The sequence below is a fragment of the Scleropages formosus genome, chromosome 5 (genome assembly GCF_900964775.1).
Source record: "Scleropages formosus chromosome 5, fSclFor1.1, whole genome shotgun sequence".
Taxonomy (NCBI): domain Eukaryota; kingdom Metazoa; phylum Chordata; class Actinopteri; order Osteoglossiformes; family Osteoglossidae; genus Scleropages; species Scleropages formosus.
The window spans coordinates 1,304,800-1,331,919 of NC_041810.1; the positions used below are offsets into that span (position 1 = coordinate 1,304,800).

Below are 27,120 nucleotides of genomic sequence, written 5' to 3' on the forward strand. Positions count from 1 at the left end.
CTGCTTCAGTGGGGCCTCCAACTCGTTTGACATGTGGCGTAAACAGTGCAGGGCCAAAATCGCTGTGGACTTCTTGTTGGTCTCACAAATGTCAGCACAGTTTGATTTTACCAGAATGATGTCTTGGGTCTCTGCAAGGTGGGCCACCTACACATGTACTTTTCCTCTAGGAGTTGTATTTAAATGTGATTTATTTATTTATTTTTTTTCCCCTCTGCAAGTCCTTTATGGCTTTGTCTTCAAAGGGACTTTGAGTGCTTCAAGTTTGAATGTGGAGCAAATGTTTACAAGTGCCCAGCTGTGATGCCCCCAGATGAAAGCACTTGGGCTGACACTCAGGAGTGAGTTTCATGTCTGTGCCTGGGCCATGTCTTGTCCTGTACTGGAATGTGAACGTACAGTTGTGGTCACACCAAAATGCTCTAATCATGGAAAGTGCACCATTGCACAGCAGTTGGGGATCCTGACAATCAAGTAATAAACTACTGTTGCAGTTTTGTGCAGGAATAAGTGTTTTATGTAGAACCCCCTTTTTGAATTTGGAGTCTTCTCATTTGTTTTTGTTTGTCAAACAAAACCCCCCCCCCCCATTTCAGTTTGGCAGAAATTAACCAGAAACGTGCTGAATTTTATTCTCTTGAAAGACTTCATTGTGCTGTCCTGCCTCTTGTGAGGGGTGTTTCTCCGTTGTCTGCTTGTGGGATGTCCTTTATTCTGTTGACATAATCCTGTGCTCTGACTCAGCCTGCACCAGGGTCCTTTGGGGAGGAGATTTTTTGTGGGGGCGTGGTGGGCTGGGCCCCACTTCCCCGCCCACTGCTGCTCTCGGTGTAGAGAGGTGGCGTTTGTGGCCAGGCCCACATCTGCTTCCATTCGCAGCCTGTACTCCAGCTGTGGTCAGCAGTGTTTAGAATAGCCCCAGAATGTGAAACCAACACCACACTGTGGTCACATCTCTCTAACCATCACAGAGCTTCAGGCTCAAACCACTCAACTTAGGATGGAAACTTCACTTCTTATATGCCTATAGTCTTATGTGCATGTTTGCGTGCGTGTATATGTCTGAACAAGTAATGCCTATAGCCCTGGGATTGCTGCCTGAAATACATGTATTGGTGCAAAATTCCAATCCAGTACAGTGAAGATGAGTCTAAATTCTTTGCAAATAATGCATTTCTTATATTGAAAATGCTTGATATATTTTATATGTATTCTGGGTTGCATGGTAAAATATCAGGAGCTCTGTCTTCCACTAAAATGTAAAATATGGCTGAGAAAATTCAAGGAAAAATGGTTTCTGTTGATTTAAGACTGCTAAAGAGGCTACAGGGTTTTTTGCTGTATAGATGCATGAAAACTTTGTATGCAATGGCATCATTTTTCTGTACCACATTTTGTTTGTTTATGCATTCATCCCCTTGTTTATTCCTACTTTCTCAATGGAAAGGTCCATTTTAAGTTGCAAGGTTAATGTTAAGTACTGTGTCTGTAGGAGAAACATTTCAAATCCATGTTCAAAAACTCATTTCTGTACAGTATCATGGCGGTTCAATAATGGTGTGGATACGCCTTGATGCTGTGCAAATGGTTTAACTGACGTTTCAAATTGTACCTTAATGCCAAGTCTTATGACTTGCTGCTGTTGTAGTGTCTGGGTGTGAACCTGTGAGGTCCAAGCTCCCATCATGCACCTTCATTCCCTTCTCTGTCATTCACGTGCTTGCTCACTCGTGCTCACACAAGAGATTAAAGATGTCACTGCTGACTGTCTGAGGGAGAAATGTGGTGGCCATATGTGCGTTTGTTTGTTGCTCTGGCAGCTGCTTTTCATTATCACTGCTTGGATTGGCAGCCAGGTTCCCGGCCCTCTGCATTCCAAGCTCCTGCACCACCATTGAAATTCAATCAGTGTGATGCTGCTGCTGTTGTGATTCAAATGCCCTCCCTGCAATATGGAAACCCATTGAAAAGAACATGGCTGTGTGTGTCTCTCTGTGTGTGCGCGCGTGTGCTTTTGGACCTCAGCATCCTACTCTCATATTCGAAGAATCTCTTGAGATGCTTGGGTGCTGTGAAAATTGGTCTTTTTGAACCAGTGGGTGATGTTCTATGGGAGCTTGGCTTTAGATTTGTTAGCCAATAGCACTGTCTTATTAAACTACCAGTCTCATAGCCTGAAACTTAGTTTATATCAGAATTTTCATGCTGTCTTCTGCAGTAAGTGTAATGCATAACATATTTCCTGTTTTTGTTTGAAGTATGCTGGGGGTTATTCTCAGTCAGTTGTCTACTGGTGTACATTAAATATCAGATGGTATAAACTGCACAGAGTAGCGAAAACAGTATAACCCACAAGTGCCCTACATCTCTGGTACTGTATGTCTTGAAATTTGAAAGTCTGGAACAAGTTACACAAGATACAGAAAGAAATGCTGGGTTACTCTACCTACTCATTACTGTATTTGCTTGGCAGTGTGTCCCAAGTAAATTTACATTTATTGATTTGGTTTTTAATTTTCTCCAGAACGATGTAAATCTCAAAGACACAAAGAGATCCTTACATTTTGTTTATGAATCACCTCGCCCAGTTTCTTGAGCTCTGCCGTTTGAACTTTTGCTGCAGGTGATAAACATGGATGGCACCGAACGCAGGATTCTAGTGGAGGATAAGCTGCCCCACATCTTTGGTTTTACCCTGTTGGGAGACTTCATCTACTGGACGGACTGGCAGCGGAGAAGCATCGAACGTGTGCACAAGCACTCAGCTGAACGTGAAATCATTGTGGACCAGCTACCTGATCTCATGGGCCTCAAAGCCACCTATGTGCACCAGGTTTTTGGTAAGATACCATAAAACGGGTGCAAAATGGCTGTATGCTCATCCTTGCCTTGACAAGTTAGGTGTGGGCCCCTCGGTGCCTGACAAGGTAATTGTACATGAGAGAACTATTGTTGTTTGAAGGTACGAACCCCTGTGCGGAGAACAACGGGGGCTGCAGCCACCTGTGCCTGTATAAACCCCAGGGAGTACAGTGCGCCTGTCCCATTGGCCTGGAGCTCATCAGCGACATGAGCACCTGCATTGTGCCTGAGGCCTTCCTGCTCTTCTCCCGCCACACTGATATCCGCCGCATCTCCCTGGAGACCAACAACAACAATGTGGCAATCCCGCTCACTGGTGTCAAGGAGGCTTCTGCCCTGGACTTCGACGTCACTGACAACCGCATCTATTGGACGGACATCACACTAAAGGTATGAGTGGGGGACGGTAGCCCACTTCTCCTAGCTGGCTGTATGCCTGCAGCTGTCAGTATAATAGGCTCCTCGGGGACCCCAGCTTGGAAATAATTGATAGCAGATTTTTGTGTGTGTGTGCGCACAAGGTGTGTGCAGGTTGCTTTTTTTTTTGCCAGGTAACTGACTGACAGTTCTTAGTGTTTTAGCAAGAAAGTTCATTATTTTGGAGGTTTTTTTTTTTAAAAAAAAAATAAAGGTGCAAAATGCAGAGAGAGCATGCTATAAATGTACTCGTTTTTGCAATACACAGCAGTTTTTTTTTTTTTTTTTTTCTTTTGCATTGTTCTGTAGGGTGAAATGCAGAGTGCTGGAATAATGTTAACATCACTTATGTAAATTGGCAGTGAAGCATGTGTCAATCCCATCTAAACTGATTTGAATATAAAATGCTTTCATTTACTGCAGAAATCACAGTATTTCTGTATTTACATGGCACATGTAACTGTAGCAGGATCATGTTCAGAAATTCTTCATGTCCTCCAGTTTAGGTGAGACAGGATAAAGTGTGTGCTCAAATTTGAGGTTGTTTCATTGCAGTAGGGGAGACTGTACATGCCTTCACAGGTATAAATAATTCAGAGAGCTACATTTTTACCTTACCTCTCTGCAGGCTGTTCAGAATGAGCTGTGAGTTTTGGGATGGCTTGAAGAGCACAGTCTTTTTCCAAGATGTAGTCCTAGTCTAGTGATTTATGAACATTGCATAGGTTTTGTGGTTTCCGTAGGCATCTCCACTGACTCTTTGGTAACCCATTTGAAACTTTATTTTTAAATGTTCAGCTCAGTCTAGTATTTATTTAATTTATTAATTGCTTTAGGTATCTGGGTTTTGTAAATCCTAATCCTGGATGAGGATGAGGAAGTCCTGTTAGCCACATTGTTGATTGAGGAGTCTGCATGATGAATATCAGTCATTCTTGTGACATTCTGTTTTATGGTAAATTGAGCAGATCCACTGATAGGCCATGGATTTGAGCTTGGACACTGGGGAAAAATACACATTAGAATATCGCCTTGAGAGCTGGTTGTTGAGTGAACCTCTGAAAGCAGGCCCATGTCTTCTCCCTGCAGACAATCAGCCGGGCTTTCATGAATGGCAGTGCTTTGGAACATGTGGTGGAGTTTGGTCTGGACTACCCCGAGGGCATGGCTGTAGACTGGCTGGGGAAGAATCTCTACTGGGCTGATACCGGTACTAACCGTATTGAGGTGGCCAAGCTAGACGGTCAGCACCGCCAAGTCCTGGTGTGGAAGGACCTGGACAGCCCACGGGCCTTAGCCCTGGATCCAGCGGAGGGGTGAGAGGACAGGGCTCGGACACATGTAGTGATGTTTTCATGTTAACTGGGAGATGTTTGTTCCTGTTCAGAAATTACATTGTACTCCATACCTCAAACCAACGTGCATCCTTACTGATACACAATAAATCACAAACAATGCATTTCAATGTAATTTTAATCATAATATTGGACAGCTTTTTTAATTAGAACATTTGAAGTGCTTCATGTATTGAAAATTAAGTCACGTGAGTTTATTACTCTGGGATTTTCAAGGCATGTTTTTGTGTTTCTGCTGCAAAATATTTAATTTTGTGTGAAGCAGTAATTAACTTGAACAGTTTGCTTCGTGCAGTCACTATCACTTTGGGCTTTGAGTTGCAAAAAGCCCCGGGGGGGTTTGGTTTGTTTTGCATCTCAATTTCTTTTTATTTTGGTCCCCTTTGTCAGTGGCTCTGAGGTATATGAAACTTGGCTAATATCAAGGTGGTGTTTGCCAGGACTGCAGAAATGAGTCACGTAGCACTGTAATTTGACTATTAAGTGTAAGAGAGTTGGCTTTGTAAAGAAAAAAGTGGATATTATAGATTTTTATTATTATTATTCATTCTTCATGGTCTCATTGGCAGATTTATGTACTGGACGGAATGGGGTGGCAAGCCAAAAATTGATCGTGCAGCCATGGATGGCACAGGACGTACCACTCTGGTAGACAATGTGGGCCGTGCCAATGGTCTAACCATTGACTATGCTGCACGGAGGCTGTACTGGACTGACCTGGATACCACACTCATCGAATCCTCCAACATGCTTGGTGCCTGCTTCCTGTTTTTCCCCATTTTAGTCTTTTTTTCAAAGACTGTACTAAAGAATGATTCTTTAAAGTATAGTTTTTCTGCAAAACAAAGTTTCAGTTAATTATGCATGTAATATAGGAGTAATACAATTTTGGGATTTTTTTTCCCCGCTGTAATGGTTTCGGTTTACAAAATGGATTTCAGTGCAGTTGTCACACAGTTATGTGAGCTCTTTAGTGTCAGGCAAAAAATGTTAAATCAAGACAAAACCAAGTATAAAATGATGGGTAAAGTCTTTATTGCACTATATGTTGAAACCATTACATCTAACTAAAAGATTAAAATGTTGAACCTTTAGCTTTATGAGCTTGGACTAAACAAATAATGTTTCCAGTAAAGACTCTGGAGAGAACAATCTCTAAAAGTGACTGAAGCAATTGTTAAATATTTTCTGCCTTTGCCCCTTTCTCTGCATTTTACATGAAAGGCCTGGAGCGAGAAGTCATAGCAGATGATCTCCCCCACCCCTTCGGCTTGACCCAGTACCAGGACTACATCTACTGGACAGACTGGAGTCAGCGCAGCATCGAGCGTGCCAATAAGACAAGCGGGCAGAATCGCACCGTCATCCAGGGCCATTTAGACTACGTAATGGACATCCTGGTCTTCCACTCTTCACGCCAGGGGGGCTGGAATGCCTGTGCCTCCACAAATGGCCACTGTTCCCATCTCTGTTTGGCTGTGCCAGTCAGTGGCTTTGTCTGTGGCTGCCCAGCCCACTTTACCCTGAACTCTGACAACAAGACCTGCAGCGGTAAGGGAGGCATTCTCTGGGACTTGTAACTCCTACTCTGTTAGAGCAGTGCCATTCCATTCACATTTTTGCATTGCGTTTGGGGGCATAGAGCACGTCATTTCACAGCGGTGAAGTCATGCATGCAGGTGCTCTGTGAGCCTTTCTCATAAGTGGCAGAAAGGTAGAGCAGAAGTGCGACTCAGACCTTCACACCAAATGTTACACATTGCAGGCAAGTGGCCAACTGAGGGTAGTAGTTTAGAACGGGCTGCTCAGCTTTTTTTTTTGTGTGGAAAGAAATATTGAAAAACATTTTCCTTGTGCCTGAGAAATAGTAGCCATTTTTTTATTTTAATTTAAAGCCAGTGTGGTTTGTGCATTTGTTGCCAACTTGGCAGTAGTTAGAAAGCAGAGGCCCAGTTCACGCCTAACTACTTCCATCTGTGTTTGTCATAGTAAAAATACTTTTTCAACTCTGTGAAGCTTACAGATGGAAGTTTCAGTGTGCATAGGATATGCATTCCTATTTATTTTATTTGTTCAAATTTACTCATCTCTGATTATCCTAGTCTTAGTACATGTAAGATGGTGCAGCTATGAATACTTTAACAATATAAATTAACTTCAGAAGTTTATATATTTGACTATGAAGGTCGTTGGACTGAATGTTCTAATGTTCTTCTTCCTGCAACCTTGCAGCTCCTACTTCTTTCCTGCTCTTTAGCCAGAAGACTGCTATCAACCGCATGGTCATAGATGAACAGCAGAGTCCTGACATCGTCTTACCCATTCACAGTCTCCGCAATGTGCGTGCCATCGATTACGACCCACTCCATAAGCACCTTTACTGGATCGATGTAAAACAGAATGTCATCCGTCGGGCTCAGGAGGATGGAAATCAGGTATTGTGAAGCCCACTACTGTTATTGTACAGAAAGATAAAGATTATGATGCGATACTTTGTGTAACATGGTGATCAGATAGACTTTGTTCCTCTGAGCTAGGTGCTCAGATCTCAAGTACTCTAGGAAAGTTTAAAAGCTCCAAGTAATGGAAAACCACAGTTCTTGCTAGGAGAGATGAGTAACAGCCCTTGTCACCCTTGTTTCTAGAGCATGGCAGTGGTGAGCAGTACACCTGGAATGAATTCTGGCCTGGGCCTACAACCCTTTGACCTCAGCCTTGATATATATAGCCGCTACATCTACTGGACCAGCGAGGTCACCAATGTCATCAATGTTACAACAATGGATGGCCGACGAGTGGGTGTAGTCCTGCGCGGGGAGCAGGATAAGCCCCGTGGCATTGTAGTCAATCCAGAGAGAGGGTAGGTCCAATTAACCAGACGATTGCTGTTTTGCTCAAAACTCGCAATGTCAGAATGTCCTAAATCGAAACTAAATCCAGGGTCTAATATCTGCCCTACAGTGTGACTCACTGATCTTGGCAATAACTTCAGAGAAGTTGTAACGTATCTTTGTTCCAGTATATAAACATTACCAATAATACTAAGAACATAAATTTGAAATATTTTTCATCTACTATCTTTATGTAGCTTGGCATGCTCCCCTTCTGTGGAAAATCATTTTTAAATATGTCTGCATATAATTACTTTATTTCCAGAATCTAAGTCTTATGAGGCTGAAATTTTGTTTTTATAAGGCCAAAGAATTAGTCCATGCTGCTCCGATCTGCCTTTACACTGACCCTGTGCCCCACTCTCCCCCAGGTACATGTACTTCACCAACCTTCAGGAGCGGTCCCCCAAAATAGAGCGTGCAGCACTGGATGGCACAGAGAGGGAGGTGTTATTCTTCACTGGCCTGGGCCGGCCTGTGGCCCTGACTCTGGACAATGAGGCCGGCAAGCTGTTCTGGGCAGACACAGATCTGCGCCGCATCGAGAGCAGTGACCTCTCTGGTGAGCTGGATATGTTCACAGACACCTGCCCATCTTTCGGGATTCTGAGATTGGTTGCTGTAGAACTGTGAAATCATTCTTTTGATTTACATTTACAGTGGCAAAAAGTATATGAACCCTTTGGAATTAGTTGGTTTTTTTTTGGATTAATTGATCATAAAATGTAATCTAATCTTCATCAAAGTCATGAGTGTAGACAAACACGATGTGCTTAAACTTAACAGCACACCAACAATTATCTTTCATGGCTTTCTTGAACACATCCCATTAAACATTGACAGTGCTGTGGAAAAATTAAGTGAACACTTGGATTTAGTACTTGTTGATCCTCCTTTGGCAGCCATAATCACAACCAAGCGTTTTCGGTAGCTGCAGATTAGACCAGCACAACCTTCAGGAGGAATTTTGGATCACTCTTCCTTACAGAACTGCTTCAGCTCAGCCATATTCTTAGGGTGTCTGGTGTGAATAGCTCTCTTGAGGTCGTTCCACGGCATCCCTATGGGGTTAAGGTCCGGGGTTAAGCTCTGACTTTTTGGAAGCTATTCTGTAGTGGATTTACTTGGATGTTTAGCATCATTGTCTTGCTGCATTACCCAACTTCTACTGAGCTTCAGCTTTTCCCTCAATGATGGCAAGTGGTCCAGGCCCCAAAGCAGCCCTAAATCATGATGCTCCCTCCACCGTACTTAACCGTTCGGATGATGTTTTCAAGTTGGTATGCAGTGCCCTTTTTACACTATACATACGGTTGCGTGTTCTTCCCAGACAACTCAGCCTTAGTTTTATCAGTCCACAAAACATTTTCCCAGTAGCGTGACATGTCAAGGCGGTCTTTGGCAAAACGTTAGGCACACAGCAATGTTTTTTTTGGAAGGCAGCAGCTTTCTTCGTGGTCTCCTGCCATGGACACCAAGCCTGTTCAATGTTTTCCGTATAGTAGACTCAAAAGATGTTAACCAGTTCCAGTGATTTCTTGAAGTCTTTAGCTGTCACTCTAGGGTTCTTTTTTCTTATCTCATTGAGAATTGTGCAGTGTGCCCTTTGAGTCATTTTGGCTGGACAGCCACTTCTAGGGAGAGCAGCCACAGTACTAAATCATCTCCATTGATAGACAGTTTGTCTAACAGTGGACAGATAAATATCTAAGCTCTTTGTGATTACTTTGTAACCCTTTCCATCTTCATGCAACGCAACAATTCTTGATTGCAGGTCTTCTGAGAGCTCTTTTTTGCGAGGTATGGTTCACATCAACAGATTCTTTTTATGAACAGCAAACTCAACATGTCTGGAGTGCTTTTTATAAGTAGCTCTAAACAACATCTCCAATCTCATTTGACTAATTGGGCACAAGGTTTGCCAATTTCCAGTTCTAATTAGCTTTTGTTGACGTCATTAGCCTAGGGTTTCACATACTTTTTCCAACCTATACTAAATTTACTGTGAATATTTGAATGACATCTTCAATATTTACAAGAACAATACAATTATTTGTATTGTTGGTACTAGTGGTAGGGAACAAATTAGGTTTGCTTGAGACTCATGTCTGCAGCTATATCTTCTTCTCTCAATGTAATGCATAAGTTGTACTTTTGCTGAAATGTATGTCGCTTTGGAGAAAAGCATCTGCTAAATGAATAAATGTAAATGTATTAATTAAAACAGATTGTGTTTGATTACTGTAACTTAGATGAACATCAAACTAGGTTTTAAGACAAATTTATACATGAATGCAGAAATTTCCAAAGGGTTCACATACTGTTTTGCTACTGTAGCTATTTAGCAGACACTTTTCTCCAAAGTGACGTACATCACGGAGAAAAGTACAATAAGTGCATTACGTCAAGATTTCTGTACTATACAGGTATTGTAGTGATCTTAATGGAATGGTAGAGAAGTGGTTTACTATGGCTTCTTCCACGTCTTTTGACTATGGGAGGAAACGCACGCAAAGTCCGCACAGATGGAGCCAGATTCAAACCCACAGCCCAAGATATGTGAAACACTAGCACTGCCTCCTGCCTGAATTTGAATTATTTGAATTCTGTATTCTATGGTATAATGTACACTGTGCAATGGTATTTGCCTAAAATATATCCAAGTGTAAGTGCAATTGGTATTTAAATTTTTTTTGTCCAACATAACTTGCTTCATTCCATGTCAAATGTTATTTTCAACTAAAATATAAAGCCTACAGTCTAATACAAAGACACATTCACCCATACATTTAAAATTTGTGGAGGTTGGTGCTGCATTGCAAAGAAAACAGTTTCTTTTTTTTAGATAATAGGCACGAGGTCTTGCCTGCCATGTTGTCTGGCATTGAGCTGCCATTCCAGACAAGTCTTATGGATGTGTTAAAATCCTGTTCTCTAGCTTTGAAATATTCTCTGTTCTTGTGTATTTTCCAAATATTCTGATATTTTTCTCTCTTCTTTTAGTAGATCTTTCTCATATTCTTAACTTTATTCTTAAGTTTACTCCCTTAAAGAATCTGTCTGTCCTCTTAAACACTTCACTGTTTCCCTCTGACTGCCCACTTTATCCTCATCCAAGTTTGTGTCAGTCTTCCTCTTTGTCCTCAATGGTCCCCTTTCCTCAAACCCTCTTGTAGGGGCCAACCGGATCGTTATCGAGGACTCCAACATCCTCCAGCCAGTGGGGCTCACAGTCTTTGGGAACCACCTATACTGGATTGACCGGCAGCAGCAGATGATTGAGCGCATTGACAAGACAACACGTGAAGGCCGCACTAAGATCCAGGCACGCATATCATCGCTGAGTGACATCCACGCTGTCCATGAGCTTGACATGAAGGAGTACAGTAAGTAGTCGATGCCTCGATTCTTGACCTATTCTCGGCACATTTTACTTTTGTGGTTTAAAGCACATTTTACTGTTCTCGTATGAAGTTCATAGAAAATGTTAATGACTTCTTGACATGGTAAATCCAACCATTCTTGTAACGGAAGTGTTGCATTGTTACTGTAACAAAGTGTGCGTTTGCCCCATTCTCTCCAGGCAAGCACCCCTGCACATCGGACAATGGTGGCTGTTCTCACATCTGCATTGTGAAGGGTGATGGGACCACACGCTGCTCCTGCCCTGTACACCTGGTGCTGCTGCAGGATGAACTCTCCTGTGGAGGTAACCCTGTCTATTCACATTGTATCTTGTTGCAAGGTCAACTTTACTTTCCTCATTTCCTTTGTATGGTGAGCAGCTTAGACACCTGCTACTTAATTTTTAGTCATATGATTTCATATGGACCTCAAACATTTGTGGTATTACTGCCATCTCAGGCAATTAGTATGGTACGGTACATAAATTACCAGTGGTTTTCATACCAGTATGTTGGATTTAGCATTTAGCAGATGCCTTTTCCCTGAAGTGAAATACATGTGAAAATAAACAAAATTACATTACAAATAAGGGGGGTTTGACTGCAGAATTAGTCCATTTTGATTGTTTGGGGGGGGGACCCAGTTTTGTAATCGTAATATGCTACTTTGACCTGCTACAAAGCAATAAGCATAATAAACAGCTTGTGCTGTTTAATTACCATATATTGAAAAAATGTTGTTAGAATAGAACTTTGGAAACAGATAATTGCTCATTTTTGTTTTTTTGCAAAATGAGGAAGAAATTGCTGCTTGGTTTTTCGTCAAGACTTTACCCTTAGAAATTTTAAAATCTTTTGCCTTTTTGATTACTGACAAGACTGCAGATATAAAATCCTGTGCTGAATATTTATGGAATAGATATTATGTTTGTTTGCTTTAGAATCATTTAGATCTAATATTAGTTTCTTTAACATGTGATCCCATGTAATAAGCTTACTGATATCTCCTTGCCTTTACCAAGGTAGACCAACTGAAAGTGAAGCATAAATTGGAAAAAATCAAGTGCAAGTGATACAATGATGCAACAGACAAAATGATTAGGATTAGGAATTATGGTTATATCACCTACATTTATTCATTCAGCTGATGCTTTTCTCCAAAGCGAATTACAGTGTTAAGGTGCTTACAGTTATTTACCCATTTCTGCAGCTTTTTTTTTTTTTTTTTTTTTTCTTTTACTGAAGCAGTTCAGGGCAGATACCTTGCTCAGTGGTACTACAGCCAGAGGTGGGAATTGAATCTTTGGGTCCAAAGGCAGTAGCTTTTACCACTGCACTACCAGCTGTCCCCTACATATCTGTATTATGTATTGATAAAATAAATACAGTAGTAACTTTACAGGCTATTTCTTTGTTTGCTCTTTCCCATGTTTTTTGACACTCCAACACACAAGCACATGATTATCAAAAGTATAACGGCAAAAGTTCTCTTAAATCTATTATTCTTTGGTATTTAAAATTCTAAATTAAGGTAATATTTAAGAATATAAACCTACAGCTGATCGAGAGATTTACTTACCAAGGCTTTATGAATTAGCGAAGTCATGCCAAAGCCCGTTAGCGATTGGCTAAAATCATGATGTCATCCTCTGAGATTTGTCGTGGTTTGCCAAAATGGGTGGCTGGGGTTTATCGTGGTTTGCAGATAAGCTCAGTTCATAGGGATCATTTGATGTTGGAAATTTCACAATTTGTGAAATATTTTTACAGTTGAGGGAAGGAAGGAAACTTGATGCATATAACTTTGGCTATCTCCAAAGTTATAGAAATGGCACTTACTGTCTTTTTGCTGTCAAACCCCTCGTGTGTAATGTGTTACAGATGCAGACAAGCATTTCATTTTGATTTCTGTGTTTGTCATAATTTAAAGGTTTCAACTGAGTGCACTTGATTGGATTCCCTCCATTTTGTTAGGAGTAAGTTAGGAGGATTGTCTTGAGGACAGTAGTGCAGGTTTCTATATGACCTGTGATATAGTGAGCTATGTGGGCATTCACCATTGGCACAAATTTTCTAGTTTGTGTTTCAGCATCTGATTTTGTGTGCCTTGCCTTTTGTACTCCTTCCAGAGCCCCCAACATGTTCCCCAGAGCAGTTCTCCTGTGCCTCAGGCGAGGTGGACTGCATCCCACATGCCTGGCGATGCGATGGCTATGCCGAATGTGATGATGGCAGTGACGAGTATGATTGTCCTGTATGCTCCGAGATGGAGTTCCAGTGTGACAGCCGCCAGTGCGTAGCCCTGGCCCTGCGCTGCAATGGAGAGCCCAACTGCCAGGATGCCTCTGATGAGAGCAAGTGCTCAGGCAGGCCTCTACCAGCCAGCCTAGTAGCTGTGCATCATGTGTTTGCCTGTGTGCATGTGTAATGTTTTTCAGAGCACATTCACCTTATTGTACACTTTTTAACACATTGCTGTATAAAGTCTTTTTTAAAATGCCAGTACTATACATTACTTGTGGCGCTAGTCCATAGGAGTTCTGTAAAGTTTAGTCAACAATTGATTTCTTTTCCTCCTGTAGTCCGTTGCCCTCCTGATAAGTTCAGGTGTTCAAATGGGCAGTGCATTGGAAGGCACAAGAAGTGTGATCATAACATGGACTGCTCAGACAACTCTGATGAAATCGGCTGCTGTAAGTTCAGTGTATTTGTTTTTCTATGAATCCAGTATAATCAGCGCTCCAGTGTTTGCAGCATTTGATGGTGGCTTTAAGTGTCGGTATGTGGATATGGAGCTAAGTTAATTATCATATGAAACCCACTGGGGGAAATGCTTGAATGACCAGAGATGGGATGGGAATTGACTGCAGGTGGTTCTACTCCTGTTGCCAGACCCAACTGAAGATCCACCACCCCAGCCTGTCAGCGTCATTGGGTCCATTGTGGGCGTGATACTGGCGCTATTTGTCGTGGGAGCTGTATACTTTGTGTGCCAGCGTGTGCTCTGCCCGCACATGAAGGATGACGGTGCGACAATGGCCAACGACTTTGTCGTACACGGGCCCTCTTCAGTACCTCTGGGATATGTGCCACACCCAAATTCCCTGTCAGGATCTTTGCCAGGTAATTAGAAATTTGCATAGTTATTTCAACACAATATAATTCGGGTCATCCAATAAACTGACATGTTCTACCTTCAAAATCCTAAAACAGCAAGTACACAAGCCATGGTATATTTGGCCATTGTGGTGGAATCTTAATGTGTTCAGTGTATCATTGGAACCTTTTAAATCAAGACAGAAACCAAGAGCCTTTTGGCTGTTTATGGCAAGGGCCTTGTCACATTACTGTACTTTAGTGTGATTCAAAAATGAATTATAGAAGTGTGGTGAAGTGTCTTAAAATGGAAGTTGTAAGCAGTGAGGTGTGTGCCTTTCAATCAAAAATTGTTGCATGCTGATAAGAGCAGCTCCTTTGTCTCTGCAGGTATGTCTCGAGGAAAGTCTGTGATGAGCTCTCTGAGCATCATGGGAGGCAGCAGTGGGCCACCATACGACCGGGCCCACGTCACGGGGGCCTCCTCCAGCAGCTCCTCTAGCACCAAAGGCACATACTTCCCACCGGTAAGACCCCAAAATGAGTCCTGTTTGTAGGCTCTGCAATCGTCACCCAGTTGCTGGAGGCATGCTGTTGCATAAGGATGATTTCATAGTAATAGTGAGGACATAATTTTGGACAATAACTAAGCTTTTTGATTAGTATTGTAGTAAAAAAAAAAAAAAAAATCTTGAGAGAGAGCATGGGTTTTTTTTTTTTTTTTTTAAAGTGCTGAGGGTATACTGTGTTTATAATTGCTTGTTGACACATAGCACAGTGAAGTATAAACCTAAATTTTATAGAAGCTCCCTAAAAATGTCTGTTTCATAACCAGACGGCTGGTCTTGGTATGGGAGGTAACACAAGATGGTGCTAGAGTTGACTTACTGCTGTAGCCTTGGTGTACTCTCACACATGCACTTCATGTGCTTTCTCTGCTTCACTGTCAGATGCTGAACCCACCACCTTCCCCTGCCACAGAGCGTTCCCATTACACCATGGAATTTGGGTACTCCTCCAACAGCCCCTCAACCCACCGTTCTTACAGGTACCACCTATACAACCTCCCCTTGCATTCATGTTCCCATTGGGTCATTGTTCTTTTTTCTGTCAGACAGTAGTAATATTGTCATAGTTTTTTAGAAAGAGATACCGTCTATAGTGGGTCAGTCTCAGGACTACTAGCCAACAAGTGGTCACACAGCTCTCAATTTAGAAGTGTAGTAAAATGGCAGAATATTTTCCTTACATTGGCACAACTCAGTTTGGCTGTTTTGCATAATAATTCACTGCAAGGACACCATTGTGTGGCAAATTCTGTTTTTGCTGCCATGCAGTTTCCTAAGTGAATTTTTTTTAGTGTCTGAATTGCATTAGGAGACAAAAAAGCCTGTACTTCTGGGTTCTGAGACATTCCTAAGACACATGCAAGCATTTAAATACTATTTTTTTGTGTGTGTGTGAGAGAGAGAGAGAGGGGGGGGAATTCTTGTTCCTCTGGTTTCTGCAAATTTAACTTTGTGTATTAAGTGACATTCAGCTAGAACTAAGCACTCCACCCTTTTGTTTGGCATCACCCTGCAGCTATAGGCCGTATACCTATCGACACTTTGCACCGCCCACTACGCCCTGCAGCACGGATGTGTGCGACAGCGACTACACCCCCGGCCGTCGCATCATTCCAGTAGCCAAGGGATATGCCAGCGACTTCAACTATGACTCGGAGCCGTTCCCACCACCGCCCACACCGCGCAGCCAGTACCTGTCAGCTGAGGAGAACTACGAGAGCTGCCCCCCTTCGCCCTACACCGAACGCAGCTATTCCCACCACCTGTATCCTCCACCTCCCTCTCCCTGCACAGACTCATCCTGAGCTCTGCCCAGTGCCCCGCTCCTCCGTGTAAATACCAATTGTGTATACTTTGAGTTTTAAAAAGGACTTATGAACATGGGAAGGACATGGGAATTTTGTACAGTGTGAAAAAATTTGAGAGGTCTGGGGTACCATGGAGCTAGAGAATATTTGTACAGTACAGAGATATTTATATTTTCTATAAACCAACTACTGGTTGTGCCATTGAAGTTTTTATTAAAAAAAGAAATTTGTACATTTTAAGTTTTATTAAATCACCGCAAATGAAATACATTGCCTTAATCTGGGAGATTACAGTGTACTAGCTTCCTATGGGACTAAATTTGGAAAGGGATATTTTAAGATAGTCATCTGATGCCAAAAATAATTTTTAAAGAAAGTATGCTGTACATGACAAGGGAGAAATTGAGCCTGGGGACAAATGTGAATCAGGTCTGTCTGTCCCAACTTGTCTAATCTGAGGTGGCCATCTTGTTGAGGACATTCAACAGGTTCCTCTGTTGTAGCTGCTCATGCACAATAACCTGGAAGCAGAAATGAGAATCAGTCTTTATATCCTGTCTGGCTTGATTCCTTCATCTGGAACACAAAGGAGACTCAATTGCCAGCTTTGTTGCGCTCTGGAATATCATTGAAGGAGAAAGCGGAACCATCAAAGCAATAGTGGAAGATTAAATTTAGGTATTCTCTCTGCTCCATTTTCTACAAGACATTGTCATATCAGCATGGTCAGCCTGTGGGCCTCAGCAGTAGGCCATGTTTCATAGGACTGCTTACCTTGTGTGTGATACGACACTGATCTAGGGAATTTATGGTACGTGTCAAGAAGAAACTGTCAGGCGCCAGGGACTGCTCTGCCACCACCACCCCCCCACGAACAGAGAAAAGGCCTTTCCCAGGACGTCACTGCGCTGGTCACTGTGGCCAATCATGAGATTCAGGATGGACTACGTACATTACGATGCAATTAACCAAATCGTCTTATTTATTTATTTTTATCAGTATGTGCCAGAGTGCGATTGTGAACTGTTCTCTTTGGAATAACCAAGACCAAGCGCACCTGCAAGCGGTTTTCTCGACTGTCTGCTGTCCTTACAGTTCACCCCTTACCCCACATTTCTGCTCAACCAAGGACAAGCTTTTGTGCCTGACTAGTTTTAAACAAGGTTTTTAGTCTTAATTTTAAAAATCCAGTGCCCTCGAAATGTTTTCAATATTTTTGTACAACATTGTGTAGATATCATATTTATAAGCTACAAAATGTATTGTTAGTTTTCTGTAAATCAATTGACTATATCCTTGCGGTACTTTTCCTTGTACATTCTTACAGTTATATGAAGCCTCATTTTATTTTTCTATTGCATATGTATGGAGACAATCTGAGACAGACAATTAAAAGTATATATATATCCAGGTATCCTTGTGTTTATGTTGCAAAGTAACTCAACTTGAGTAATATTTTTTAATAGAACATTTTATTTTCTAATCAGATTTTAGTGCCAAATAATTTTTAAACTCTTTGGTTCATTTAGCTGATGCTTTTTTCCAAAACAATTTACAATGTTAATCTGCCTGCAATTATTTTACCCATTTATACAGCTGTTGGTAATGTTACTGGAGCAATTTTAGGGTAAGTACCTTGCTCAGGGGTACTGCAGCCCAAGGGGAGGATCAAACTTGCAACTTTAGGGCCCAAAGACAACAGCTCTAACCATTACACTACCAGCTGTCCTGCTGTGAAAGTGTGTGCCTGAACATCATCTAGTTAATCTGCAGATCTCCTGAAGGGGTGTTCTTCATAAGTTTGAAGACAAGATTGGAGTGAAGTGGTTACTCTTTTCAATTTGGTGCTCACTTGGTTATGTTTAGGAAATTGTAACATTTTCATCCTTAACAGCAATTTCTATCAAGATACTGACTTTTTATATTAGCAATCAATCTGTGCATCAGAACTTGTATAGGACTTTTGTGCTCTGTGTCAAATGGAATAACCAGTGCGTGTAACATGGTGCTGGGTGTTCGTAGCTGCCTGTTGGACTCCATGGTCAAATCTTGGGTTTTGCTGGCTTCTAAAGCTTATATTTTAGCTGGTTTCCACTTACAGTCCTGCTTCCAAAAATCTTGTTAAACTGTGGTATAGAATGTGACCAACTTTAATTTTTATAAACTCACTAAGGGTTTCATCATTGTCCCCACAAATATGGTGCATATATTTTTAGTTAAGTCAAATGGTTGGCAGTTCTGTGCTGCTAAATTGTAAAACATTTTTTTTTCCTGAAAGATGTATAGTTTTCAAGATTCTGCCACCCTTTCTCAAGCATGCAGATGTGCCTCAGTTTAATTACACCTTAAATGTCAATCACGAAGTTGCCAGAGAATCTTGAACTCAGTCCACGCACTCCCAGAATGTGCAGTTACTTATGTTAGGGAGCATTACCTGTGTACCTCTATGTATTGTCTTTTAACCTGTGAAGGGGGAGCACCTGGTAGATGGACAAGTAAGTTCAGAAAAACTTTTTCTTCCTCTTTGCTGGCCAGCTCTGTTAGTGACTTAAGGGCTGCAGGGTAATCCTCAGTCTTTGTGGTCATCCATATGTTACTGCAGTTAGACAATATGTGATGTATGTGTTTATGCTTGAACACAGCTGGTTATCATGGCTGTTATAAAGTAGTTTCATCACTTCAAAAGGTCTTGGTCCTAGGGTGGGGATTAGTGTTTATCATGTGCATATGCTTGTTCATGCATGTTTGAATTTTAAGATCCTCACCTTCTAAACATCTAGTTTATTCACACGTTTTCACTGAAAATGGAAACCCACTGTCTGGACTCAGTTAATTTGATAACATGATGGCGTTAAACTAAGACTAAAACTGCATATGAGACAGGCATGATATGTTAAGGAACAACTTCACCCCTTGCTTATGGCTGCTATGCTTCATATCATAGCTAAACTTGTAGCTGGAAATGAAGCACAGGCCGTGCCATCTCAAGCCAGTGGTTCAAGTCTAGTTTTTTCCTCAATCCGTATTTAAGGGAAGGCAACTGAAAAGTGTATTTGTAAACTTCACAAACCTGGATGGAAGCATAAGGTGCAGACGTGTCTGTGCTCTTGTTTTTCACATAATTTGGTTCAGCCACTTTACTTGCTGCATTGATTCCCCACAGTAACTGCAGCGGTTTGTACATTCGCTGCTTCACATACGGCCCGTGTATAGAAACACGTTTCCAATCATCCAGTCAGTTGGGTGTTTATAATCGCCAAGTTTGTTTCTGCATACTCAACTCTTCTCCGTTTCGGAGAAATTATATAGTCTTATGTTACCATTACTAGCAGGTAAAAACACAACCCGACCGTCAAAAAAAAAAGAGTAAGTGTTGTCTAAGAAAGATGTACTGTCTAACAACGGTATCTGTTTCTGTGTATTTCTTACTATCAGCCTTAAGAAAGGTGCAATCCCTTAGGGGGACTGCAAGCACTTAAACACCCCGATTCAGGAAATACTACGTGGCACAGCCATTTTTTTTCCGCACTCCGTTCCTTTGCGGACGCCGGTCGCCCGCTCATTCTCAGCTACGTATTAACCCACTTCCGCAAACGAACTTCCGTCGTGTGGCGTTGAACCGGAAGTTGTCATTCCAGACTTTAATTTTTTTTTCTCTTTTTTTTTTTTTTTTTTACGAATATTCTAAATATTTAGAATATGGAGAGAGCAGCATTCCGGCAACTGAGGATAAAACGGGTGTACGTAGAGGGGGGGAAATGAACAAATAAGAGCATGGTTGTAGGTTGTCCAGAAACATTTGAATAATTTGGGATGTTCTTATGGCTTTCTTATTGGAGGAGATTTTTTGGGAGAGGGGAAAGAACGTGTTGAAGATAGGTATCTTGCTTTGTACACGTGAAACTTTCCCAACATAACAGTATGAAAGAGAGCCATACAGTCAAATATTAATACGTCAGAAGATGAGGAAAAGACGTACAGCAGTTTGACCTCAGAAATACTTACATTGTGGACAGAAATTTAGATGAGGAATAGTTTAATCCGCAACCTTGCACTACTAATAGTAATTTTTGTAAATTTGTGATTTACGCCCCCTCTGTTCTCCTTGTTGTGTTTTTCTTATGTTTTTCTTTCCTTATAATTTATGTCATACGCTGCTGAGAGGATTCACAGGGTAAGAATCTCATTGGTACGGTGTAACAAACCGTTTACTGTACACATGACAAACTCTTGACAACCAAGAGATGTTTCCATTAAATTTAACTATTACGAAGATTATGATTAATGATTTTAAAGTGTAACTTTTATTTGGTACCAACCACATATTGGAATAAAGGCAGGATGTTGACTACTTACAACAGGTCTTGGGGCTCACTAATTAGCAATGACTGATTTAGGAAAGCAAATAAGCATGTAATATCTGAGATACTGACTCCATCTTAATGTTATAATGCATAGAGAAGTTTTACTAATAGAAACACTTTATTTACTAATTCTTTTTTTTAATCTAGACAGAGTAGTGCTGCTGTCTCACAGCGCCTACGTCGTGTGAGAGGACGTGGGTTCGATCACCACTCCGTCTTTGTGGAGTTTGCGTGTTCTCCCCGTGTCTGCGTGGGTTTCCTCCAGGTGCTCTGGTTTCCTCCCACAGTCCAAAAACATGCTGTTCAGGTTCCCCCATAGTGTGTGAGTGACAGAGGGAGTGTGTGTGTGTTTGTTCAACTGATGTAGGGGTGAGTGACCCATTGTTAAGTAGTGTAAGTCACCACGGTGAATAAGGTGTGTGGGCTGGTAACACTATAAAGTTCATTGGAAGTCGATTTGGAGAAAAGTGTCTGCTAAATAAACAAATGTAACGTAACGATGCTTAGCCACGTTTGCCTCGCAATTCCCCCACGAAATCAAGTGTCCCAACTGTCATTATCAGGTATGAAAATTAAAAAAAAAAAAATCCAAGTAAACCAATGTGACAAAAAAGATTTACAAAGTATAAACTGATTTTCTCCAAACAACGTGAAGTTATAAGTTGTTATGGTGAAGAAGCAGTTTATATAAATCAACATCAACCAAGGGCCTGTCTGTGGAAATCAGATAGTATACTTTAACAGGAAGCCTTGTACACCTAAAGTCACACGATAACTGCTTTTAAAAATAATGTAAAGAATCCAAAACCAAATTGCGGTGCTGCAAGCACACTTCTTAACGCATTGACTCCCCTCGACATACTTCGTCGTATTACATCAGACGACGCCTGTTACTTCTGAAGGCGGTGTGAACCGGAAGTTATCGTTACTTACTTGCTGGTTGTTAGTGAAAGTTATTAAAAACGTTTCACTTTAAGATTGGCACTTCGTTAAGACTTTACAACAATCTATTATAAAGAATAATAAATCAAGATGTACTGTTGAGTTGTTTCACTTCTTGTATAATTTGCGTGGAATATGCGTGTAAATCGTGACAAAAGAGGAATGTAATTAGAGATGTGTATATATATATATATATATATGTTTGTTTACAGTTTCGTTCATTCATTGGTGTTGTAATTGTGCATGGTTGGTTGGTTGTTTTGGTGCTGAAATGAGTAAAAATAAAAGAAGATAGGCGCTTTTATGCTACATGGCAGCTGTCGCTTTGTCGTTTGTGAACCGGAAATGCAAAGCAGCCGTTTTATTTGTTTTGTTTCACGATCGTGAGCCGGAAGTGATCTACCATAAATGCGGACGTGCTGCTGTATTGGTTTTGGTGCGGATTTTATGGTCTAACGATATGGAATAACATTCCCTGATTAAGGACTGAAAATAAAGTCGACTCGCAACATTGAAAGCTTTGTGGAACGTATAAATCTTAAGAAAAAGGAGCATTCTTGCTTTTAATTGCATTTTCACCTACAGAATGAAGTTAATTTAACTGCTTGCTGTCAATCTCACTGTTACAAAAGCATAGGAAAATGTCCACGTTTTAAAGGTTTGTTACCGTAGCACTTGACTGGTGGTGGACTCATTCTTGTGACAATCAACCTAACTGAAGAAACTGAGCGAGGTCGAGGAGACGAGTCACGGGTACGCTTTCTTATTCTTACTTTTTCCAGTACGTGTGTTTAGCTGCCATGGTGGCTGTTTGTCCCTTTAAATGTGTCCTCAGAATGTCTGATTTTTCCTCATCATAGCTGCAGTGTGTCCAGTGACTGGTCTACTGTTTATATGTTTATAGAGAAAACAAAGAGTGTCGTCAAGATTTTGGTTATTTCGTTTTTGCTGCTGTCTCACAGCGCCTGGGTGGTGCGAGAGAACGTGATTTCGATTCCCCGCTCAGTCTGTGTGGAGTTTGCATGTTCTCCCTGTGTCTGCGTGGGTTTCCTCCGGGTGCTCCGGTTTCCTCCCACAGTCCAAAGACATGCTTCAGGTTCCTTCATAGTGTGTGGGTGTGTTTCATGGATGAGTAACCCCTTGTAAGTAGTGTATCTTGCAATGTAGTCATCTTGGTGAATAAGGTGTGTCGGCTGATAACGCTACATAGAGTTCATTGGAGGTCGCGTTGGAGATCAACATCTGATAAATAAATGTAAATGCTGCAATTTGTGTTGTTCCAGGATCAGTTCTGAAAGGCCTCCCCCATGGGAGCGGAGCAGAGCGGTGATTCGGAGCACAAGCACTCCGATTACAACACTACAGGTACCAGGGTGTGTGTCTCGCCACTGCTGTGGTGTCTCGAGGTTAACATCTACTCACATAAGGGATGATTTCTCCTTGTCGTAACAGTCGTCCCCTCCCCTGCAAAGCAGAGGGCAAAAATGGATGACATCGTGGTGGTGGCCCCAGGGACACAGTCCTCTCGCAACATTCACAATGACCCCGATGTCATCAAGCTGCAGGAGATCCCCACCTTCCAGCCTCTGCTCAAAGGTATCTGCAAGCAAAGCGCTTCCTGAGATCTTTTCCATGATTCCTGCCCATTGCATTTCCAGGATCAACATCAGAAGTTACTACCTGGATGAAAACAGTAGCGCAAGCGCTGTAAGCATCATCTGACACTGCAAAGTTATTCTACAGACTGAGTGCACGCACTTAAATTGGTTTTTAAAAAATATGCACACATTAAGAAATATTCTTTCTTATTATGTTTCTCTAGTTCTCTAACTTTTCTTCAGGTTCTGTACCACAAGGGGGGAAAAAAAAAAAAAACCTCAAGGCCTGTAGCTGGTTGCTGCGGTTAGTTAAACATGCAGCCACAAGGTGGCAGTGTTCACCAGTGTTGAATGAATTGGTGAGCTTGTTTGAATTTCCTTGACCCCTCCATATGTTTACTTCATGTGATCTAAGAATTGTGGAAAAAGTTGCTTAACCATTGCAGAAGTAGCTAATTAGCATCAGCTGGAATTAAATAAATTGCCAAGGGAAAGCTGGTAGCATAGTGGTTAGAGCTATTGCCTTTGGACCCAAAGGTCGCAGGTTTGATCCCCACCGCTGGCTGTACTGCATTTGAACAAGACACCTAAATTGCTCTAGTAAAATTATCCAGCTCTATAAATAGGTAAATGATTGTAAGCATGTAATGATTTTGACCTTAACATTGTAAGTCGCCTTGGAGAAAAGTGTCAGCTAAATGAATAAATGTAAATGCTAATGCTAAATTATGTACAACTGGAGTAGCATTAATTTCACCCTGAGAGGGTTAAGGCAGCATTAAGAGGACAGCTAACTGTACAATTAATTTGTAAATAACCAAATCGGTAAAGTATTTATGTGCATCCTACATAATTTCTTCATATTGGTAATTCTTGTTCTAATATGAAGTTCTGGTCCAAGCTGTATTATAGAAGCATAGTGTGTGAGCCAGGCTAACCTCTGGATGGGACAACAGCCCGTTGCATGGCCATCACATCACTCACAATTTTCGCGCACTTTTGGCAATTTAGATATTTCCTGTTGTCATGTGTTTTATTTGGGACACAGCTTTTAAGTGCGTTTGCATTCACAATTCGGACCCATCTCTATTGTCCAGGGGTCCTGAGCGGCCAGACGTCCCCTAGCAGCGGGCGCCTGGAGAAGCTGGACTCGGTGCAGGTGTTGCAGCTTTGCCTGCGCTACCAGGACCACCTGCACCAGTGTGCGGAGGCTGTGAGCTTCGACCAGAATGCCTTGGTCAAGAGGATCAAAGAGGTACTTGCCATGTACATGAATCTCCTCCCATACTCTTTTATTATCTGACTCGGGTATCAGTGGAGAGGAATATGCAAAGACCTGGATTTAAGCTAGTGAAAAACTTTGATTCCCATCAGTCTTGGTGCTTTTTCTTCCTCTTGTTTTCAGATTCCTTCATTAAACCACTTGCAGGTGCACTCATACCTGATGCCCTTCTATGGAGCATGTGTAGTACTGCTGTGTTTTCTCCCTTGCTACGTTCTATCTGTGTTTGTAGTGTGGGATTCTCCAGCTACGTGGCCATCGGGGGATATTAATAATCTTGTACACAGTGTGTTTGCAGTGTGGTGCCTCTGTGGGCAAACAGGGAGTCTATGGATGATGTTGCGCGGGGAATCTTGGAGCCTCATCAAGCACATGCGACACAGCAAATTGAGCACTAGAGATGTCAAGTAGTTGATGTCACAGGAAGATACATTTATTCATATCAGAATTTCATTTGTACTTAAGCTTTCTGCAAATGTGTCTGCTTAGTGAATATTACTTGTATCTGTTTAGATGTTTGGCATGTTTTTCATGGCTAAATTTGACAAAATTCAAAGTTTACAAAATGTTAATGTTAACTGACAGGCACACAAGATAGTGAGTAAAGAAAATGAGTGACATGGAATGTTGTGATTTAGACTGGAGTTGCTGCTGTTCTTTCTCTGGGGTTATGAAGGTCATGTTTGTGTTGTCAAGGAGCAAAGATAGCGAGCAATAGTGTCTTATTGTGAGAGGCATGTTCTGAATTCCCCCCAGGTCCCAACTCTTCGTTACCAGGCAGCAGTATGTTATTGAGCCTATTTATGCTCTCTTTGTGGTTAGTTCAGGTGTACCTGCCTTACAGGGTAGATTTTTGTGGCTGTTGGTCAACTTCCAAACCTCTGAAGTGTATAAAATTTTATTCATGTTGTAGGTTGGAACAGAACGCAAACTGTGGTGGTATAATGGATCTTGTAATGGTGGTTGATTCTGACTTGCTTAAGAAAAACCCATCTAGCTAGAGGGACTTGTTTTGCAGTTTTACTTCCGGAAGCCATGTGTGTTTGTCAGCTGAACATATGATGGTTTAATAAAGATTTCAGTGAGGGAAGTTCAAGCAGGAAAGTGGTTCCCAAAGAAACATTTATGCTCAGCTGTGACTCATCCATGTTGCTTAAGATCATGTTAAATCACAAGAACACTATGACATAATGATACTGTGCTAAAATGTTAATATCAATATTATATAAAGGCATAAAAGTAAAGTGAACAGAGTCCAAAAGCTGTGTACTTAAGTACCTGAGCACACAGCAGTGGTCAGCTATATGTATTCTCTGGGTGTTGTGACTGTTCTAATGGAAGAGGGATTTCTCTGGGTTTGGGGGAAACAGATGGACCTCTCGGTGGAGACACTCTTCAGTATCATGCAGGAGAGGCAGAAGCGGTACGCCAAATACGCGGAGCAGATCCAGAAGGTCAACGAGATGTCCATGATCCTGCGTCGCATCCAGATGGGCATCGACCAGACGCTGCCACTAATGGAGAGACTGAACAACCTGCTGCCAGAGGGCGAGCGCCTGGAGCCCTTCAGCATGAAGCCTGAGGGTGAGGCCAAGTAGCCATGCCAGTCATTGGAGAAGCCCCACCCATTGCATGAGAAGCTCCGCCCAAAGACAGACTCTTGAGCTGCCCCTTGTTACAGAGCCCATGGGTCAACAAAAGGATACATGAAGGTGAATTGACTTCTTGGGTTGTGTGTGTCGACGGGTTGCGTTACTTATTGAATATCAGGGATGACTGTATGGGCAGTATTAGAACATCTCATGAGTTCTGTACTATACATACAGTATTAGACTTGAATAAGAAAGAGGGACAGAATGTGCTGTCCTGCAAGGAAATGACATCCTATGTAGATAGAGCTTGTAAGAACACTAACGGATCTTTCCCCAATCTGTCTTCTTATTAGGCATGTTAAAGTGTTTCTTACCATTTTTCACACAGTTGAATTTTGGTATAGCAAGCACACTCCTTGCCTGGTTTAGTGCTTGAGTCATGTGGTGGACATTGACAAAAATGCAAGTCCGTAAATGTTCGTCATGATGTGGCACAGTGCTGAATCTCAAGTCCAGTGTACATGAAGCTGATTGCTAAATAAAACCGTGTTTACTGTTAGAAATGTTAAACTAAAAAAAGCTTATCTTCTGTATTTCTGAAATTAAAATTCTTAATGTGTAAAATTCACCATTTTAGTTTGAGATCTATAATGTCATAATGACATATTGAGCCCACGTTATATTTTTCCTTGTAAAAACTTGCACAATTCTCAATGAGGATTAGAGAGTAAATGAGTGCCTTTTTAACATCACGCCAGCCAAATCCACTGGCCTTTCTTGCACTTTGAACTGTGCATCTTGATAATGTACCATTTTTTCACTGTTATAGAAATAGAATTGTTTAAATATGGTCAATGTACAGTTTTCTGGGAACATCTGATGTTGCTTTAGATCTATGTACACAAAATGCATGAAAACATGACTGTCAGTCCAGTGAGACTATTTAATAAAGCTCCAGACTTTGAGCTGTCTAATTATGGTGGATTTCGGTGTTCTATTTTAGTCCTACACCTGCTGGTAATAGTTTAATATTTTTCCCCAAGAGCACAGCAGCAGCCCACTCCCACTGGAATTTTCAGCTACAAGTTTGAATTCTTAAACACCACCCTACCTGCTGCCCTGGAAATCTCACAGAAAATTTGTTCTGCATCTCACAGGCAATATTTTATTTGATCAATACATATTTACAAATATTCAACTGGTAAGCTTCTGAAATAAAAGCAACAAATGTTCTAAAACAACTAAGACTTTTTTTTACTTTAGCAGTACTGCTTTGAATCCTTAGTTTTATGTACATTTATAACATTCTTAATGTGCTTTCTGAATGTATTGTTTTTATTCTTTGTACTTTATAGTCAGTACGAATATTGCAGTAGAGCAAACGGATGGAACAGAACTGTGTCTCAAATCCTGCCCATGACTAGGTATGAGACAATCATTG

General features: G+C 41.4%; 2 protein-coding genes across 4 annotated transcripts in view; both read left to right on the forward strand.

The window, feature by feature from the left end:
- The window catches only part of LOC114910567 (low-density lipoprotein receptor-related protein 6-like), a 39,892-nt gene extending 23,212 nt beyond the window's left edge, over window positions 1-16,680 (forward strand). Inside the window, exons 8-23 of the mRNA XM_029252228.1 lie at window positions 2,624-2,840; window positions 2,963-3,252; window positions 4,369-4,595; window positions 5,204-5,388; window positions 5,859-6,185; window positions 6,867-7,069; window positions 7,280-7,494; window positions 7,897-8,087; window positions 10,702-10,911; window positions 11,109-11,234; window positions 13,059-13,295; window positions 13,512-13,622; window positions 13,822-14,052; window positions 14,416-14,552; window positions 14,976-15,073; window positions 15,610-16,680. Of these exons, the coding sequence (XP_029108061.1) occupies window positions 2,624-2,840; window positions 2,963-3,252; window positions 4,369-4,595; window positions 5,204-5,388; window positions 5,859-6,185; window positions 6,867-7,069; window positions 7,280-7,494; window positions 7,897-8,087; window positions 10,702-10,911; window positions 11,109-11,234; window positions 13,059-13,295; window positions 13,512-13,622; window positions 13,822-14,052; window positions 14,416-14,552; window positions 14,976-15,073; window positions 15,610-15,898 (3,294 nt within the window). The 3' untranslated portion in view covers window positions 15,899-16,680. The remainder of the gene's footprint in view (window positions 1-2,623; window positions 2,841-2,962; window positions 3,253-4,368; window positions 4,596-5,203; window positions 5,389-5,858; window positions 6,186-6,866; window positions 7,070-7,279; window positions 7,495-7,896; window positions 8,088-10,701; window positions 10,912-11,108; window positions 11,235-13,058; window positions 13,296-13,511; window positions 13,623-13,821; window positions 14,053-14,415; window positions 14,553-14,975; window positions 15,074-15,609) is intronic.
- A 3,089-nt stretch (window positions 16,681-19,769) lies between these two features.
- LOC114909061 (BLOC-1-related complex subunit 5) lies at window positions 19,770-26,650 on the forward strand. Of its 3 annotated transcripts, XM_029252246.1 has the most exons (6): window positions 19,770-19,780; window positions 20,066-20,075; window positions 22,491-22,572; window positions 22,660-22,803; window positions 23,903-24,060; window positions 25,458-26,650. In XM_029252246.1, the coding sequence occupies exons 3-6, from the start codon at window positions 22,515-22,517 to the stop codon at window positions 25,683-25,685; spliced, it is 588 nt and encodes a 195-aa protein (XP_029108079.1). In that variant the 5' UTR covers window positions 19,770-19,780; window positions 20,066-20,075; window positions 22,491-22,514; the 3' UTR covers window positions 25,686-26,650. The 3 variants fall into 3 exon arrangements, with proteins under 3 accessions (XP_029108079.1, XP_029108080.1, XP_029108078.1); XM_029252247.1 differs by lacking the exons at window positions 19,770-19,780; window positions 20,066-20,075 and adding an exon at window positions 21,643-21,960 and having other exon boundaries at window positions 22,491-22,580; XM_029252245.1 differs by lacking the exons at window positions 19,770-19,780; window positions 20,066-20,075 and adding an exon at window positions 21,643-21,960.
- Window positions 26,651-27,120: the final 470 nt, after the last annotated feature.